Here is a 17880-nt window from a genome sequence, read left to right as displayed (position 1 = left end):
GGAAAAGCAACACACCGCCTTGTCTCATCAACCATCTCTAATTGTCTATTTCCACTTCACAACCGCAGTACCGCCCCTCTTGAATTCTGGCATCTCGCCCAAAACCAGCCCTTTATCCTCATGCTCCTTGTTTGGGAATGTGGTCGAGAGCACCCACGGCCTGGCACTGTTCGCAAGCGAAGCCGAGGCACGAGTGATGAAGTCGTAGACGTCCCCGACCGTCTGGGTCGTGTTAAACCTAGCGGGAAGGCGGGTTCCATCAGGGAGCTGGATGCGCAGCATGAGTGTGGGCTGCGACTCATCTGCACCCGTCGACGGAGTGGCAGATGTTGACGCAACGGTAGACGCAGCGGGGGCAGCAGTGGGAGTAACCGAGGGCGTCACCTCGCCGGGCACAGGGCTACCAAGGCGCCGACCTTGTCCACTGAAAGGGCGGTACACCTTGGGCAGAGGCCTGTACTTCTCGTCGTGCTGCTGCAGCTTGACATCGACGCGCTGATCTACCTGAACATTCATGAGATGGAGCGGGGCACGGCCTTGGCGAATCATCTGCAGGTCTTCCTGATTCCGAGGATCATCGTAGCGGTGCAGCGGGCCATCATCGACGCTGAAACCGTCGTGCCAGATGTGCAGGACGCGTTCCTGCACGGGCTCATTGCTACGCGTAGCAGTGGGGATGGGATTGCCGAGAGGATCGGGGATCTCGCGGCTCTCGACGCCATCGCCGCCTAGAACGTGACCGGTGCCACGGAAGAAACGGCCACGTGATGGTGCAGGTTCATCGCGGTGTTGACGCGCGTTGCTGTTCAGAGGGTGTTCAGAACGTCATAATACAAAGCCATACATGGGGTGGAGAGACTTACGTCCGAGCTTGGTTGACAATGTCATCAATGAGTCTCCGGGAATCCGAAGAGCGCTGAGCGGGATCCTGAACAGCAAGGCCGGACTTCTCGCCGCCGGCAAACAAGTCGCGGGGTCCGCGGCGCTCGTCCTCGTCCTCGTCATCTTCGTCGTCATCTGAGTGGTCATGGCTTGAGCCGCGAATGGAGCTAAGTGTCGCAAGGCCTGTCCGCTTCTGTGGCTTCTTCTTGGGCGCCGACGATGACGTGGCGTACTGAGGGGCGGGCCTGCCGTCGAGAGTACGAGGCCCAGTGTAGGCTGGGGCAGCCTCTGGCTGTGGAACGTTTTGGCCGCGGTCCTCCTCCATGTCGGCGAAGTAAGAGGTCACTGCGGTGTCGATGTTCCAGTTGCTGCTGGTGAGGTACTCTGTGGCCTGTGGAGATTGGGTCAGCGGGAGCCGTCAGATTGTGCAACAATGAAGGCCCAAGTGTTCAGGTACCTTCTGTGCAGAAGCACCTGTTAGCTCGCAGAAGTTGCTGATTAGAGTATCGTGGTCTGCCATTGCAAGGGAAGACTGAGGATCGACGAGCGATCCAAAAGGATGGGAAGGTCGAAACTGATGGTGACGGGTTGCAGACCTGTCGATGGTATTTTTTCGATGATGGTTTTTGAAGGACGTGATGTTTGGTCGACGGTTTTGTTTCTCAAGGTCGAGACCCTAGGTCTGATGGATTCAGAATCAGGCAGCTCTGAGCAACGAAAGCAAGCACCAGCCTGGCGCACGTTGACTGCCCCGCGTCAGCCCCGCGAACCATGGCAGACCTCTGATTACCTAATCGCCCCTCCCAGCCAAACGGCCCCACCAGCGAGCGCTGATCGTCGATGCAGCCAATCCAGCCCCTGTCTGGTGTGGGCGAGGTTGTGGGTCCAGAACCAGACGCCATTGGAACCTGCATCCAGGTCCCGTCTGTCCGTCAGCAGCTCCAACCCATCTCCCATTTTCAACATCGCTCCCTTGATATCGCTTGTCGTCGGCGCCCAATCTCCCTCTCGCCACCACCAACTACCGTCCAAAGAGCTTCCCTCGCCTCCAGAATCATGTCCTCCGAAGAGCCTCCAAACCCGATGACGGAGTCTGGGGTCACCATCCGTACTGACAGCGAGCAGTACTCGACAAGCCAAAACGACGGCCTGTCGGCCTCACCGTCCTCCTCGCCCGGCAGCAGCGGCGGCGCGGTGGTGTTGTACAAGCCTCCTACGATCTGGTCGATCATCCGCGGTGTCGCCATCAACCTGTTTTTGCCCTTCATCAACGGCATGATGCTGGGCTTTGGCGAGCTGTTTGCGCACGAGGCGGCGTTCAGGTTAGGCTGGAGCAACACTCGAGTGCGTCTTTCCCCTCCGCCTCCTTCTGGCATTCCAATGTCCATTTCTGTTGATATTTGGCTCATTTTACTGACCATCACCTACAGGTATTCCCCGAGTCGAGGCGGCGAACGGAGCCGGTTGCGCCTGGGATCGAAAAGCCGAGGCTGGACTCACTGGACGACTTGACGAGCTTGGAATGATTTGGACGAGACGCATGCTGGCATTGCGATGGAAACACCAAGAAATACAGAAGAAATTGGAGGTCGGATTCAAGGTGGCTATCTAGACTTGTTCCTTCATGAAGTACCCAAAATAATGCGTCTTGGGCGGGTGTGAGGGTGGCGGCGCAATAAAATATATTTGTGATTATTGCGGCTCTTTGCAATCGCCTCAAGCGTGTGATGATTCCGCTGTCCGGTGTGGGTACTTATAACAACGTGTGGTATGGCGGCTGTCCTTGATCCGCTTGTCTATTCCCGGCCTCTCTGGCCCGTTGTAGAAGAGTCAGTTTCAACCTGACTGAGCTTGCTGCCCCATCATCCGGCCCGGGCAGCACCCAGCAGAGCAGACCACTGGACGGACATGTGCCCCACTTTCCCCCGGCGCCGAGAAGCCGCAACATGCGGCCTCCGCAGCCACTGAGAGCCGGGAAGACCCGCTCAAAAGTTGAGTGCCAAGCCCCAGGTCCAAGCCGCAGCTAAACATCTCGAGTTTTTTCATCGTCATCCGGGATTTTTGGACGGACTCAAGACTCTGCAACCACACCGTATTCTCCCCAGAGTCGACAACCATGCTTCCAAGCAGAGGGCTCCTCCGGACAAGCCCAGTCCTGGGCGTTGCCAGGACAGTGAGTGTTTTAATTCTACCCCTGTCTGCTGTCTCAACCAATCGGTCGTCCTCGTCCTCCTAGACCTCACTTGCTGACCTCGCATCTAGACGCTACCCAGGACCTCGCCCAGGCCGTTTCCCAGACATTTCAGTACAGTTTTGCGGAATAGCCGAACGGCCCTCAGTGGCTCCCAGAATGCGAGGGGGATAGTCGCCCCATTGGCCGCAACAGTGGCATCCCAACGTCACTTTTCTCTTTGGCCATCGGGGAAGAAGTCTTCTTCAGAACCCGCTGCCCCTCCTGAGGCCGTCTCCGAGTCGGCCACCACCCCGAGTCCCATTCCCGAACCGACAACAGCCCAGGCGACGACTGCTCCAACCATTGAAACCTCGGCGGCAGCCTCGACTGCGCCAGTTGACCCAGCCGTCCTCCCAGACATTTCAGGAACCCCTCTTGGATTGTCCGGGAGTGACCTCCTTGATATCCCCGAGCAGATTGGATTCCTTAAGACATTGGGGCTGGACTTCGGCTGGGGCCCGACATCGCTGATGCAGACCCTGCTCGAGTCCATTTACGTTTACACTGGCCTCCCTTGGTGGGCTTCGATTGCTGCTGTCGCCGTCCTCGTCCGCCTTGTGCTTGCTAAGCCCGCTCTCGACGCCTCCGAGAACGCCTTGATTCTCAAGGAGCTGTTCAGGAACCCGAAGTACGCCGGTCTTCACCAGGAGATGAAGTACCAAATGATAGCTGGAAACCACCTTGCTGCCACCCAGACGAGAGCCAAGATCCAGATGATGCACAAGGAAGCGGGCTACTCCATGTTGAAGAACTTCGTTCCTTTTATCCAACTTCCCCTTGCGATCGGCATGTTCCGCCTCATCAAGGGCATGTCGGCCCTACCTGTCCCGTCGCTCGAGACTGGCGGCATTCTGTGGTTCACGGACCTCACCGTCCCTGACCCATTGTTCATCCTGCCCATCGCCTCTGCTCTCCTCATGGGCGCCGGAATGAGGGTTTGTCTCCTCTCCGAACTTGTTGTCCACACCTGCTGCTAACCATTGCCGCTTTTCACGCAGATAACCCTCCCCTACATGGCCCCTCAGCAGCAAAAGACGATGCGCGTCATGGCCCTCGTCGTCATGCCAGTTTCTGCCATCGCCACGTCTTTCCTCTCCTCCGGCATCACCTGGTACTTCCTCGTCTCGGCTGCCCTGCACACCATCCAGACTTGGCTGATGCACCAACCTTGGTTCCGCCGCATCGTTCGCCTGCCGCCGCTGCAGGCGCAAGCCCCTGCAGCGCCGGTTTCTGGTGGTGTTTGGCACGCACCCCGTGTAATCAATGCCAGCGCGCCCCGGGTTCACGTGTCCACGTCTGCCCACAGCCCGGCCCAGCCGGCGCACGAGAGTTTATTTGACAGCCTCAAAAAGAGCATTGCCGACACTAAGAAAGCCATGGATGAGCGCGCTGACCGTTTTGAGGCTGAGCGTGCGATCAAGACTGCGAAGGAGTATGAGGAGAAGCGCGCCCTCGAGGAGAAGGAGAGGCTGCTGGCACGGCTGGAGAGGAAGAAGGGCCGGTATTGAGCTTGCGCGAGGCTGTGATTGAGTCCGAATCGCCGGAAAACAGCCACAGCTTTTCGGACCCATTTCGGACCACTACGACATACGCATGTCTCAGTATGCAGCATGCACCTGGAGGGGCATATCGATAACTGCGGGTTAGTCCCATGCAGCTCTCTGAGCTCCCCGCATTGTCTACGGTTCCCAACATCGTGGATCCTGTTTTGCATGCATGCTGTCTTCTGCAAAGCGCGGATCATTCGGATGATGAGATGAGGTGGCTTCATTGTGTGAAATGGCCTCACACAACTGATTGGGAGATGAGTCTTGAAACTTCGATGTGGAGAGGGGAATCACCGAGCTCGCGAGCACGCAATCGCCGGTACTGAGTCTACTAATCCAAATGCAGCCGCCGTTCCCCGCCAAGACTCCTTTGTGTGATGGGGTTTGGGAGTTTGGGGATGGGGAAGCTGGGGACTTTGCCGTGGTGTTGGTGATGTCACAGCAAATGGGCATCCCGGATTGGGGAGAACAATACAGTCGGCGCCCCGCTCCGGACGTGGGGTCTCGCGCCCGGCCTCGTGGGATGCCGGAGGCATGTATGTGTTGTGCGACGTGTATATATATGAACCTTCGTCTTGTAGTTTGAGTGTAGTTTTCGGACATGATCTTTGTTTGATCAAGCCTCGTCGTCTCCGAGTACACCGAGTGTTGCATCAGCTCCCTGCTTGTTAGCCTCGAGTCTAGGAGTTCTGTTCCATAACGAAATCCACCTTCCCCTACCACTACAACCACAACCGCGACGACAATGACCGTCCACCAAGACAACCTTGTGGCCGCCTCGGAGCGCTACTCTGCCACCTTCAACAAGGGCCATCTTGCCCTCCCGCCGGCCAAGAAGTATCTGGTACTCACCTGCATGGACGCTCGTCTGGACCCTGCTGCGGCATTTGGCATTGAGCTGGGTGATGCCCACGTTATCCGCAATGTGAGTTTGTCCTGTATAAAATTCCTGATGTGAAGATCATGTGGCTGTGGATGAGGGGGGCCAGGTTTGGCCGATGTGGTGGAGGTTGAAGAGCCTCAGACGATATCTATATGGCGAAATCCTCTTCCCTACCGACACGCGGAGGATAGAAACCAAATTTAAATTTATTTCGCTTGGAATTTGGAAATGAAAAGGAAGCATTGGCTAACTCAAGCTCGAACCCAGGCCGGTGCCTCCGCCGTTGACGCCCTCCGCTCGATCATCATCAGCGAGCAGCTCCTCGGCACCACGGAGATCCTCCTGGTCAAGCACACCGGCTGCGGCATGTTGACCTTCACCAACGAGCAGGCGTACGAGATTGTTGGCAAGAACTTGGGGTGCGTATTAGCTCATCGTTTTGTTTTGGCCTGTACTTTTATTGCTTTCTTCCCTCCAAATTTAGTTGTTCCACTTTATGATGATGATACTAACAAGGCGTTGCAACGCAGTACCGAGGCGCTGGAGGAGCTCAAGGCCAAGAACCTGGACTTCCTCCCCTTCCCTCACCTCGAGGAGGCTGTGAAGAAGGATGTGGAGTTCCTCAAGGCGACGAAGTTGGTGCCGGATTCGGTGGAGATTAGTGGGTGGGTGTACGAGGTTGAGACAGGCAAGACGAGGCGCGTTGTGTAAACGTAGATAGCGTGGTGCTTGATGAGTCTTTGTGGTTCATGCTAGGGGCGGGCGGGCTGTTATTGGAGTTTTTGGTCCGAGTTGGTTGGTGTTAGCTCGTTTTGGATATTCTAATGAATTGCAACTTGTTCTCAAACTGTGTTCTCTCTACCGCGGACTTGACAAGCTGTGGGATTTGGAAATAGGGCGACCTGAACTTGCGTGGTAAGAGCATGCACTCCTCATGGCCCGAATATTGCGAGAGGATGATCCATCCGAATTACCTGGCTGCGCTACTCATGAGCGAGAAGGCCCCTACTTCGAGCGCTCATGCCAGAGCCGCCGAGGGCATGGAGGTGAATGTCTAACAAAGTCGACACTGGGACAGACCCCAAGTGGCATTAGCGGACACACGATCAAGTGTGGCTCGTGGAGAGTACGTACATTAGTCCTAACCTCCGACTACCTTTCACAACCATTTCCAATTCCACTACATGGTATGTCAAACGAAAGGGAGGTTTACAGGAACCAACATCCAATCCCTCACAGCGCTCAGTTCTCCTCCTCAGCTAACACCCCCTGCGGCAACCAACCCCCCGGAACCCAGTACACCTTCTGCTGAGCCTGATCCGCAGCCGAAGGACCATCAGACTTGCCTCCCTTATCTTCACTTCCTTTCACGGTCTCACCACCGTCATTACCTCCCTCTTGCTGCTTCAAATTTTTCTCATCCTTCTTCTCGCCCCCACTCTTTTCTCCCTCCTTGCCTCGCTCGACCTCCACCCGCTTCTGTGGCTCAGGAACACTCGTACCAGCACCAGCAGGAGGGTGAGTGGTACCAGCCTTCCTCCGAAAACGAATTACCAACGGACTCTCCCTCTCCACTCCCCTTGGGCCGGGCGGACTCGGCCTCCTCCCTGCTGGAGGAGGCGGAGGCGGAGGAGGATGCGGTGCTGGATGAACAAGCTTCCTTCGTCCTCTGTCCATCAGTGGTGCCAGGGGATCACCACCACCACAGCCGCCACCACCACCACCAACACTAGCTTGTCCAGCAGCAGTGTACCATCCCCATCCTGTCCAGCCCGGAGTGCCACCGCCGCCTCTACCCATCGGATCTCTACTTGTCATAAGGCGAGGTTTCTTCCTCGCCGGCTGGCCCGAGACTTCCGACGAGGCGGTTGACGTTACGGACCCCAGACCTGACGACGAAGAGGTGCTGCCCCCGAAAGGGGGCAACGGTCGTGATTGTGTCACAGCATCTAGTGGTGGTGGGCCTGGAGCTGTGGCGGATTTGTCGTTCCCTTCTTTCCCTCCACCACTTCCCACGTCGGATGGAGGAGGATCTCCCGCCGTGCTGGGGCAGACACTCGTCGCGGGAGTGATGTCGCCACTGTCACTACCCGTGTTGGAGGACGTTTCCAGCGTGCTTGCGGCGGTCGAAGAAGAGCAAGAGGATGCCCTCGGCCGTTGTGGTTGGATCGGTATCCCCATCGCCGCCATGCCCATCGGCATCTCCATGGGCATCGGCATCGCCATGGGCACGGGGACGGGCATAGCGAGCGGCACCGCTTGAGGGTGATGCGGGTGTGCTTGGAAGGTGTAGGTTGGCCAGATATACCGTCTCGGTGAGCGACGGTGCGAACCACTGCAACCCCCTCCCCCTTTGGTTCTGTGGCGAGTGGTTCTGAGCACCCTGGCTGAGGAAGACGATCTGCTTGCCGGGGTGACAGTGACGCTCGCGCTGCCGGTTGTGATGCTCTGCGCGTCGTCGATACTTCGAGGACTCCGCGGCGATCCACTGGTTGTTGAGCTTCCTTCTTCGGAGGTGCTATCACCGACCGAGGATTTCTTCTCGAACTTTAGGCTGTCGAAATCCCTCGTGGTATTATTGTCCTCCTCACGCGCCGGTTTTCTCGACAGCCAAGGCAGGCAGAACGGCCGTTCCGCCACCTTCACGACGACCAGGAGAAGCGCGCTAAACACGAGCCCGGTGGCACACACAAACATGTCCACCTTCAAATACACCGTGCTGCGCGCGTCAGGGCCGCGGTGGATGCCGACCGCAACGGGGATGATTGCCGTGGCCCACATGACGACGGCGATTTGGATGGCCATGCTGGCCCAGGCGTGAAGTTCATGACGGAACGACCTCGGCAGGATTTGCGCATGGACAAGGGCGATTTGGGGGTAGAGGCTTTCGCCCTTCAACGTGGCTAGGATGTGGAGTGGGATGTAGAAGAGGGAGAGCATTGACTGTCGATCGTTCGGCCGGTTGTTAAACGTCATCAGTGCCATACTGCTCGATGGGAAAGGGAAGACAAAACGAGAAAGATGACATACAGCAAACAAAACAAAACACTGCGCTACGCCATGGCCCCTTTTAACCAACTCTTCCTCGGGCCTCGCAAACGCTACTGCCGACAGAGCGAGGCCGATGATCGATGCCCCACAAACGGAGAGCAGAGCGCCCAGCATCAACTGTGGCAGCCAGTGCGTGATGTTCGGTCCGCGAGAGCTCTGGCTCTCGGTTTGGCTTGCCGAGAGGGACGGGGAAACGGAGGAGGCCATGCTGAATGGGCACCGGTCGGATTGGGTTCGCTAGCTAGCTGTGTACGACGACGACCACGCCCGAGAGAGTGGGGAGGAAAATTCTGCTAGGGAGCCCGTCCGACCAGACATCAAGTAATAAAACAGAGGAAAAGAGAAGGTGGGAGATGAAAAAGATGATGCGAAAACGAGAAGGACATCGGGGAGGCAGGTGTCGCAACATTGGGGAAGGGCTGCTATCGTTATGGCTTCATGGAGATGTGGTGGGAAAATAGGGGTTAGGCCAAAAAGAGAATGTTCCGCCACATCTTGTCACGGCGACATTCTTCAAAGGCAGACAGACCATGTCGAATACTTCAATTGGTTGTCACGGAGCCGAAGGGGAGGCTGGTCTCTAGGGAGTGGTGGGTAAGACATGAAAGCATTGGAATGAGTGTCAACAACAGCCACCAGGCGATATGAGGAACGAACGCATCGCTTGATTGTAACTATGTACCAAGGGAGAGGAAACCTTCTGAGCCGTCAAAATCATGGCAAAGTAGCCAGAAAAAATGTATGCGGGTAAAGGAGCGAACAGTTGGAAACGCAAGTCGCGAGAGCAAAACAACCAAGAGAGTGAAACACCAAAAGTCATCGTGCCGTCGTAAACCATCCTCGGCCAATGCAAAGCCGCGCCTAGTAATCTTCGCCAACTCGAGCGCTCTTGTCGCCAACCCAGCCCTCACGCTCAAAGTAGCGGAAAACAAGGTAGTAGTCATCAAACTCATGAATGATGCGGTCCATGCGGCGATAGCCCTTGACGTCGTCCATGCGCTTGTTGACGCCGCTCCCGTGAGCGGCAGGATGCACGCCCTGGGCATCGGTCTGCTTGTTCTTGGTCTCGAAGAAGGTGACGGTGAAACGGCCAGGCCTGAAGATGTTGACGACGTGTTCGATGATATCGGAAGTCTGACGTCCGTTCTGGCCGCTTGGGACGTTGGTCTCAAACGAGGCATAAGAGCAGATGGGCTCAGGAGTGACGTGAACGGTCCAGTAATGGGCTGGACGGTTGCCCTTGTCGTCAGCGGAAGCATTGGGCGCGGGGACGACGCCATTGGCGGAGTAGCCGCAAGGAGTGAAAAGGTAGGCGTCGATACGCGCATCGGGATAGTCCGATTTGGGATACACCTGGGCGAGGCCACAAGTCTCGGAAACGACGGTCCCGAGAGCATGGCCTTCAGTGGTCGCAGCCTCAGTGGCGGTGACCTGAGCGTCAGAACCGCCTGTGAGGTCCGATTCGCCGCAATTGGCAAACACGTCGACCGTTCCGTCAATGTCGCCCAGGCTGTCCTGGGCGGCGCGACGGGCTTCCTCGGCTTGAGCAGGCACCCGTTCACTGGCGACCGCACTCGCCCGTTCCAGGTAGAACTGCTTTGCAAGCTCGGGGTCAAGATCCATCATGAGGATCTCCAGGGTCTCGTCCGTGTCGCTATCTGCATGGACGCTCGAGGCCGTGACCATGCCAGTAGGGATTTTAGCACTACGGGCAGGGCTGCCGTTGTGGCTTGAGCGGGGTGTCAGAGGCGGCGTAAGTGCGGAGCCGGTCGGCGACGTCATGTACAAGTACCAGTGATCGGCGTTCATGCGGCCGACCAGGTAGGCGCTGCCGTTCTCAAAGGTGTCGTCGAGGAACTTCACTTCCTCCTTCCAGCTCGAGTGGGGGCCCTGTTGGCGGTGGGGGAACAGGAAGTTCTTGCGGCTATAGAAGACGCGATACGGGGTGGCGGCGACGTGAACGTCTTCGAGGGAAGCCGCGTTATGGAAGGGGAAGCCAGCGTCGACGGCTGCAATGCGGAGAAGGCGACGGAGGCCCAGCAGAAGGGTAGTAGTTCCGCACGTCTTGAGGATGATCTTGTGCGGGAAAACGAACATGCTGGACTCAGACAAGAGGTAGGCGTCGACGAAGTCCGACTTGACAATAGACAGGACCTTGCAGTTGACCAAGTCCAGCATGCCCTCCCAAGTGGAGGGGCTGACGGCCTTCAAGCCATTCTCACGGGCGGTGCTCGGCAGCGCATTGGGGCTCGGAGCGAACCAGACCTCAAGCAGCTTCTCGGGGCCCTCGAAAGCGTTGGTGGAGTCCAGGTCAGCAGCAACGTCATGGTTGATGGTGAGCTGGAGGCTCCCTGGAACGGGCGAGAAGGTGCAGTTGTCGGGAATCTCGCGGGAAAGCATCTTGGCGGGTGGCGAGACTAGTTCGGTGACGGCTGATGCTGTGAGGCGTCCGCGGGACACTAACTGCCGCTCAAACGAACTATGCGGGGTCCGTTTGAGAGAGTAGGCCCACAGGAAATGGTGTCCTGAGGGTTGATGGCGTCGCCACTAGCAGGTATCGGGTGGAAGAATCGAACGTCACCGAGGGGACGTTAGGGAGGTCGGCCGCGGACGGGAATGTGGTAGAACTTGAGGAGGGGAATGGTGGGCGACTGTTTAGAAAGACCCTCCGTCACAGATACACCGATGGATTTGTTGTTTGCGCCTCGACACAACCGGTGAGGCCACTTGTCGGGGGGAGTTGAATCGGATTGCGAATGCTATCGAGGCCTGAGCAAAGAAGTGGACAATGTTAGTGGGGCTCCTGAGGTGGGAGGTCGCCCGAGATGAAGACAAACTTTGGAGGCTGAGAAAGGAAGCGCAAGAGGTCAATTGTGGTCATTGACCAGAAATGCAGCGGAGTCGAGAGCCAGAACTGCCTGTCCACAAAAGACTGGGCCGGGCAGATCGAGCGATAGGGTTTAGAGTAAGGTGGTGCGCATGGCAGAGGAGGGAAAGGCGGAGGGATTTATTTATTATTTGGGACGGATAGGCGCAGGACGGAGAGGTGTGCGGGAAATAATATGACGAAGGACCGAGGTTGCAGCACAGATGGGCGGGAAGAGACAGAGACGAGTTGGGGTTCGATTGGTGAGCTGACTGTGTGTGTAAGTTTGAGACAAGCCGGGCAGAGGTCAAGTTTCGTGGGCGGTATACAGAGCGCGGTGAGCGGTTGTCCCAGGATTTTTATGTGCAAGAGAATGCGACGGGAAGTTATGGCGGGGCAAGAAATTTCCATGCCAAGCCCCGCTCGAGGGCAGGGCCGGTGCAGATCCCCACATCCTCAACGGGCAGGCAGATGATGGATGTCACTTAGTCACTTAGTAGTATTTCCACCTCATCATCACCATCAGTGCTCCAGTCATGATTTGCCTTTTATTTGACATCGGAGCCGCTCTTAAGAATGGACAGCAGAAATAGGTAAATTCTCAGAAAATGGGACAACCCCTATGTTTCACGAGATCTCGTCAGACTCTGTCGACAGCTTGGTGCTTTATGTGTGCGACTGTCGAAGCAAACCACGGGAAGAACAATTGGAGTTGCATCTCGGATTCTTTTGCTTCCATGGAGGTTCTAGGAACCCTAGGCCGCATGATGCATCTGCCAATGTCTGCAGTCTGCCCCACCAGCCCGAGCACCAGACATCAACTACCTGATGGAAGTTCAGGCTCACTTACACCTGACCTCACTGCGCCCCTTTGGCCAGCGTCAAGTCAGCCTGCACTTGAACCCGGGAACCGTTTCCAGCCAAGACGAAGTCAGTGACTTCTTGCGGGTGAGGGTGGCATCCAATTCGCGTCGAGGCCCGGTGGCGCGCATTGGGCACCCATCACATCCCGGATCCCGTTTCCAGCCTCCATGATAACTACACGCGAAATGCCGAAAAATCGCTCAGCATCTGTGAAGTTCAGAAAGGCCGCCAAACGCTGGCTCAAAGGTGGCGGTGAGCGGCTGGGAAGTGAGGCGCAGGTTCCTTGTCGGTATACCCGGCCCGCGCGCCGCGAGCCGCAAGCCGCAAGCCGCAAGCCTCGCACCATCATGACGCACTCGCTGCGTTTTTATGTTAAATGATAAGGGTCGCTGCCTTTTAGATACGGTCTGAGCGTATTGGGTCCGCCCCTTGTTGAACGTCCTGATTCTATTCCGTGATGCTGGCCACGACGTCGGTTGTGATGCGGGCGAATATGGGCGCGAGAGAACAAGATCTGTACTTGTGGACCAGCAGTGCAGAATCTCGTGACCCCCCGCCCTCTGTAGCTGCGGCATCGGCTGATGAGAGATCCTGCCCATCGACTACAGTGCCTTGCGGATACCTCGGCGTCTTGCCCGTCTCGATGAGCACCAGAAACTGAGGATCAATAGGCACCTTCCCAAGGAACCGGACGTTAAAATCCTTGGCCATGACCTCACCACCGCCACTCATAAAGATATTTGTGCATTCACTACAGTTCGGGCAGACGAAACCGCTCATGTTCTCGACGACGCCCAGAACCCGAATGCTCGTCTTTGCACAAAAGTTGAGTTCCTTGCGCACATCCGCCGTGGCCACGGCTTGGGGAGTTGTAACGACCACTGCGCCGGCAAGTTGGCCGGGACGCGCCTTTTGAAGCAGCGTCTCGGCCAGTGAGATATGCTCGTCGCTTGTACCCGGCGGGGTGTCGATCAACAAGTAGTCGAGCTCGTCCCAGAAAACGTCGGTCAGGAACTGGCGCACCATGGCTGTCTTCTTGGGACCACGCCATACCACGGCGTCGCCGCGACGGGGTAAGAGGAAACCTAGGCTCATGACGCGAAGGGGCCCAAGGTTGGTGGAGGGATCGCCTTCATGGACGGTAACAGGTAGCCATCCGCCAGGAGCCTGAGTGACTTTGGCATCTTCAATGCCAAACATGCGTGGGATGGAGGGACCGGTGAGGTCAACATCGAGGACACCGACAGAGTGTCCTTGGAGGGTCAGGGACAGGGCGAGTTGAGTTGTAACTGAGGACTTGCCAACGCCTCCTTTCCCGGAAAGTACCTGAAAGTTGTTAGTGAGGCGAGGACGATGAACCACGAAGTGAGAATCCATACTCACCAGGACAATATGTTTGATCTTGGAGAGCGACATGTCAATCTGGGTTGAGGTGCCGAAAACACTGAGTGGAATCCGTCGAATAAACAGTCGCTCCAAGAGGGTCCTGGAAAATTCAAGCCTTTCTTCCCTTGATATCCTGTGGTATAGAGGTTCAAGGCATGATGAGCCCATGCGATGTCGGGGGCTTGAGCAGCTCGAGGGCAAAGTTGATGATCAATCAAGACAGCCGCATGGGACCCCTCCCCCACCATTCATCGACTCCGAATCGGTGGTTTGCTTTCTCAGCGGTGGACCCGTTGATGCCAAGACATACCACGGAGGACAAGGATGTGGCGATAAGGCTGGCAGCCTTATCCAACGCCGCGTCTGGATTGGTTGAGCCATCACAGCATTCCCCCATGTCCGGCATTCCCCTGGCTGGTGCCGCTGCAACCCGCCAACGCCACGCATCTCAGGGCCTCAGGACCTCCTAGCTCGACCTTTGGCAGCCAACCCCCTTATCCGCTGGCTCCGAAGCCAGATGCCAACTTCACTTGACTTCCGAAGGGTTTGTCTCCAATTCCCCGACTGAACATGCCCTCGACATCGCCCGAGTAGTTCCCATCGCTTGCGTCCTGCCGGCTCTTCGTACGTGTGGTCAATCCTCCTTGCCCGCTCGGCAGACCGCCCCAAGGGAACTCCCTCGCACCATGATCATCGTCGTCACACATGATGGACGATCCCTGGGGCTCACCTTGGGCCGCGCCAGACCCAGACAAGGACATAAAGCCCGAGTCTCCTCTTCCGAAATCCGATCTTGCTCCTCCTCCACGAGCCTTTCTCTCCCCATCGAGCTCCCCTCGGATCCCATCCGTTCTCGAGCACTCTCCATGGGGAGGTGACGATGGTACCAGCGAGGTGGGATGGGGCGCCCCTGAGCCACCTGCGCACTCCATATGGGCTGGTGGATGGGGCTCCGGTTCGTCGACCCCCCATCGCGTTCCTTCTCCGAGGGATGACGCCATGGGAAAGGAAACAAAGGTTACATGGCCCTCGAGTCTGGCGACGCCAAAAGAGTCTACCGACTTTGCCCTCCGACAACCATCACCCGATCCTTGGGGCGGCTCGTTTTCTTCGGGCCCACCATCAGAGCACGGCATCGATACACCGCGATTGGTTGTCCATGATACGTCCAGCGTGGACGTCGCGCCCACGACACTGCAACACACTGGACTCGCGATTGTAGAGGAGGAGCCTGTTTGGGATACACCAGAGGACAAGATTCAGGAAGAGCCAGCAAACCAAGCTCCTGTAACACCGGTGGAGCCGACTCCAGCTGATGCCTCCAACGACGGGGTGCCATCCACCTCTAAAGATGAAGACTCACCCCTGACTACCGATTCGGACGGCCAGGTGCACGAAGATCAACCATCCACACCATCCAACGAGACTACCGATCCCGAAGAAAACCACGAAGACTCACTTCACACGTCCATCGACGAAGAGCCCAAACTCCGCCCTCCGTCGGCCAAGCAGACTTCAGGGAAGGTCCAAGAGCTCGTTGAGAAATTCGACGGGTTGGCGAGGGCAGCTAGTGAGGAACCTGAGATCGCTCGACCCAGGAGCAAAAGCCCGTTGAGCATAGGGAGGAGGGACGGTACTGATGATGCCGACGATGCTGACGATGGTGCCGACTTCGGGGAATTCGAGGATGCGGAAGAAGTTGATGAGCCGGTGGCTACGAGCCCTCCAATCACAGGGCCTACAAGTCCGGTTGTTTCTAGCAAAAATGTCGAAGCCTCCATGGTTGCCTCTTCGCCTGTTGCGGAGAGGCCATCCTCTCAAGCAGGGCCTACATCAAAGTTCAGTTCATTGAACTTTACTGTGGACCTTGGCTTGATCAGCAAACTTTTCAAGGACGCAAAGCAGCTTCCTCGGAACCCTAAGGTAGAGGACGATGTGCCGGACTATGTCCTGAAGGACAGTTTCACCGAGATTTCACATCGCAAAACCTGGTATCGCATCTCCAGGCTGGGCTCATCCCGCCGACACGACGCCGCAGATGACGAGGCATACCGGCGCGTGACATGGGCGACATCTACCGTCCATGACGAAACCATCAAGATTGTACGCCGCTGGATGGAAGAAGACTCCATCGCGGGACGTGTCCAACTTGGCGGACTTGCCGCTAAAACACAGAAAAACATGTTTGGGTGGGATTCAACCGCTGAGCCTGTTGCGCTAGAGGCTGTCTTTGGGAAGAGGAGGGCGCACTCAAGGAATGCCTCGCTCCAGCCTCCTCCCAAGTCGACAAGCTTGAGCGGGGTGGTTGGGTCTGACTTGACTGGAAGCCACCGGCCATCAGGCAGTTTGGGGTCTGCTGTAGCTTCGTTTAGCTGGAGCAGTTCCCCCCTTGCTCCGCAGCCATCACCAGAAAAGATGCCAGCGAAAGAGGGCTCGATTGCAGCACAGGCGCCACGGAAGAGTCAAGATGCTTCGACAGCTCTGCCTCCACCTGCTCCTGCTCCTCCTCCTGCCTCAGTAACGCTTCAGCCAGCACCAAGCGCACCAAGTGCATTAAGCATCTCAAAACCCCAGCCAGTCCAACCACAACCCTTTATTCAGGACGAAGATGACGATGATGAATGGGGCGAGATGGTTTCGTCCCCTGTCACCTCACACCCCACCGTTGCTGTCACTGCTCCAACGATAACAGCAGTCATCTCTTCCACAACCAAGAACGAACCATCGTCTCCTGCATTGCCAGTTACAAACACACTACCATCAGCGATTTCTTCCACGAACCCTGAAACAACAACCAGCACCGCATCCTTTGTTGGCCCCGCTCCAACAGCCTCTAACACCAACCCCGACCCTTGGGCATCTGTCGACTTCTCGGTGTTTGAAACACCATCCGTCAAGCAGGCATCACCTGCTTCACAAAAGCCCCCGGAATCTCCTCAAAAACAGTCTAGTTCTGCATTACTCACAGAAATTCCTGCTGCGCTACCGGTGAGGCCGGCTATAGCAGAGCCAAGGCATGTTTCTTCGAGACCTAGGGGAGCAAACACCAACGCTCCTGGGATTGGGCCTCTTGAGGAGGATGACGAAGCCGCTGCTCAAAAGATTCTTGCTGGATTACCAGACTTGTCGTACATGCTCCGGTGAACTGCACTTGTTCCAGCGCAATGATCACGGGATTGTCATGAGGGTATTGGCGTAAATATTGAGTGTTTGGGAACCTTGGCATAGGATGGGAATGGTATTGGCAACTTGGCTCTCTTGGACTTTGGATTTGCTTATGTTTGTACTTTGTCTAGACAAACAGGTCGAAGATCCCACCGTGGCATTCACGGTATAATGAAAACACGCTTGCTTCAACAATCCTGTTTGCCTACCGCCGGTTCTTGGTGTTTGTTTACATTGCCCCTGAATGCCAAGCAAACAACACAAGCGCCCGACAAGACAGTTTGTTTCAACTCCAGTGATACGATGTGTTAAATTCAAGGTTCCCCATCACCATGAACACCTCCGGATTGTTTTCCACACTGATGTTCATCTCAAAACCCCGGGTCTTGTTGCTCCTTCCCTAAGACGCCTCGGGCGGCAAAACATCGGCTCAAAGCCGGCCTGGAGGCAGCAAGCAGGGTCAACGCCCCAAACGCCCAGCCCATGACCGCAGGTACCAGACACCATAACTCCGTGGTTTCTCTATGAAGTGAATATGGGACAGGAAAGGGACGAATGGCATCTGAGGCAGATGGTCCCAAAGAAGCTGAATTCTCATCTCGGAGTTGCTGAACGCCTTGCTGTGTGCTCTTGACCACTTGGAAACACCGTGATTCAAACTTCTCAGGGCAAGAATGGTCACAGCTCCTCTGCCTTTGAGAACTGGCTCTCCCCGACGAACCCAAGCGTGAGTTCCTACCACAGACTCGCCGGCCTCATAACCCTACCCTGCTGGCAACCATCTGGCAAGAGGGAGAGGGATATCCGGGTCCCAAGATCGGAATCGGAACCCAGGAAGTTAATCCGGCCTGGCAGCAAGGCAAGACGACTTCCTTCTTGAGAAGACAGAGCCGGAAAAACGTGAGTTGAGGCAGGAAAATCAGGAAGGAGGTGGTCTCGGATCGGAGCCGGAAAGCAAAAGAAAGAAGATATTCCGAGGCTCCGAGCCTCCGAGTTTCCGAGG

The 17880-nt window shown here is 56.6% G+C and overlaps 11 protein-coding genes across 11 annotated transcripts; 5 read left to right on the top strand and 6 right to left on the bottom strand.

Annotated features, from left to right (window-relative positions):
* Positions 1-45: 45 nt before the first annotated feature.
* VTJ04DRAFT_7661 (uncharacterized protein) lies at positions 46-1402 on the bottom strand (the record flags this gene model as incomplete). Its single annotated transcript, XM_069366013.1, has 3 exons — positions 46-802; positions 864-1273; positions 1340-1402. 3 exons carry the CDS (start codon positions 1400-1402, stop codon positions 46-48), a joined length of 1230 nt encoding a protein of 409 aa, XP_069216990.1.
* Positions 1403-1938: 536 nt separating this feature from the next.
* VTJ04DRAFT_7660 (uncharacterized protein) lies at positions 1939-2408 on the top strand (the record flags this gene model as incomplete). The annotated part of the gene is made up of 2 exons (XM_069366012.1): positions 1939-2226; positions 2313-2408. The coding sequence occupies 2 exons, from the start codon at positions 1939-1941 to the stop codon at positions 2406-2408; spliced, it is 384 nt and encodes a 127-aa protein (XP_069216989.1).
* Positions 2409-2998: 590 nt separating this feature from the next.
* VTJ04DRAFT_7659 (uncharacterized protein) lies at positions 2999-4623 on the top strand (the record flags this gene model as incomplete). Its single annotated transcript, XM_069366010.1, has 3 exons — positions 2999-3055; positions 3145-4050; positions 4114-4623. 3 exons carry the CDS (start codon positions 2999-3001, stop codon positions 4621-4623), a joined length of 1473 nt encoding a protein of 490 aa, XP_069216988.1.
* Positions 4624-4794: 171 nt separating this feature from the next.
* On the bottom strand, positions 4795-5265 carry VTJ04DRAFT_7658 (uncharacterized protein; the record flags this gene model as incomplete). The annotated part of the gene is made up of 1 exon (XM_069366009.1): positions 4795-5265. One exon carries the CDS (start codon positions 5263-5265, stop codon positions 4795-4797), a length of 471 nt encoding a protein of 156 aa, XP_069216987.1.
* A 142-nt stretch (positions 5266-5407) lies between these two features.
* On the top strand, positions 5408-6256 carry VTJ04DRAFT_7657 (uncharacterized protein; the record flags this gene model as incomplete). The annotated part of the gene is made up of 3 exons (XM_069366008.1): positions 5408-5587; positions 5813-5964; positions 6076-6256. 3 exons carry the CDS (start codon positions 5408-5410, stop codon positions 6254-6256), a joined length of 513 nt encoding a protein of 170 aa, XP_069216986.1.
* A 531-nt stretch (positions 6257-6787) lies between these two features.
* On the bottom strand, positions 6788-8803 carry VTJ04DRAFT_7656 (uncharacterized protein; the record flags this gene model as incomplete). The annotated part of the gene is made up of 2 exons (XM_069366007.1): positions 6788-8488; positions 8576-8803. 2 exons carry the CDS (start codon positions 8801-8803, stop codon positions 6788-6790), a joined length of 1929 nt encoding a protein of 642 aa, XP_069216985.1.
* A 335-nt stretch (positions 8804-9138) lies between these two features.
* On the bottom strand, positions 9139-9434 carry VTJ04DRAFT_7655 (uncharacterized protein; the record flags this gene model as incomplete). Its single annotated transcript, XM_069366006.1, has 2 exons — positions 9139-9176; positions 9254-9434. 2 exons carry the CDS (start codon positions 9432-9434, stop codon positions 9139-9141), a joined length of 219 nt encoding a protein of 72 aa, XP_069216984.1.
* A 23-nt stretch (positions 9435-9457) lies between these two features.
* VTJ04DRAFT_7654 (uncharacterized protein) lies at positions 9458-10996 on the bottom strand (the record flags this gene model as incomplete). The annotated part of the gene is made up of 1 exon (XM_069366005.1): positions 9458-10996. The coding sequence occupies one exon, from the start codon at positions 10994-10996 to the stop codon at positions 9458-9460; it is 1539 nt and encodes a 512-aa protein (XP_069216983.1).
* A 1294-nt stretch (positions 10997-12290) lies between these two features.
* Positions 12291-12706, top strand: VTJ04DRAFT_7653 (uncharacterized protein; the record flags this gene model as incomplete). The annotated part of the gene is made up of 2 exons (XM_069366004.1): positions 12291-12480; positions 12531-12706. The coding sequence occupies 2 exons, from the start codon at positions 12291-12293 to the stop codon at positions 12704-12706; spliced, it is 366 nt and encodes a 121-aa protein (XP_069216982.1).
* Positions 12707-12773: 67 nt separating this feature from the next.
* Positions 12774-13742, bottom strand: VTJ04DRAFT_7652 (uncharacterized protein; the record flags this gene model as incomplete). The annotated part of the gene is made up of 2 exons (XM_069366003.1): positions 12774-13652; positions 13710-13742. The coding sequence occupies 2 exons, from the start codon at positions 13740-13742 to the stop codon at positions 12774-12776; spliced, it is 912 nt and encodes a 303-aa protein (XP_069216981.1).
* Positions 13743-14417: 675 nt separating this feature from the next.
* On the top strand, positions 14418-16856 carry VTJ04DRAFT_7651 (uncharacterized protein; the record flags this gene model as incomplete). Its single annotated transcript, XM_069366002.1, has 1 exon — positions 14418-16856. One exon carries the CDS (start codon positions 14418-14420, stop codon positions 16854-16856), a length of 2439 nt encoding a protein of 812 aa, XP_069216980.1.
* Between the last annotated feature and the right edge of the window lie 1024 nt (positions 16857-17880).

The sequence above is a fragment of the Mycothermus thermophilus genome (assembly GCF_041956435.1).
Source record: "Mycothermus thermophilus strain CBS 625.91 unplaced genomic scaffold VTJ04scaffold_5, whole genome shotgun sequence".
Classification (NCBI taxonomy): domain Eukaryota; kingdom Fungi; phylum Ascomycota; class Sordariomycetes; order Sordariales; family Chaetomiaceae; genus Mycothermus; species Mycothermus thermophilus.
The sequence above is the reverse complement of the archived record's forward strand: the minus strand, read 5'-3'. Positions and strand labels throughout refer to the sequence as shown.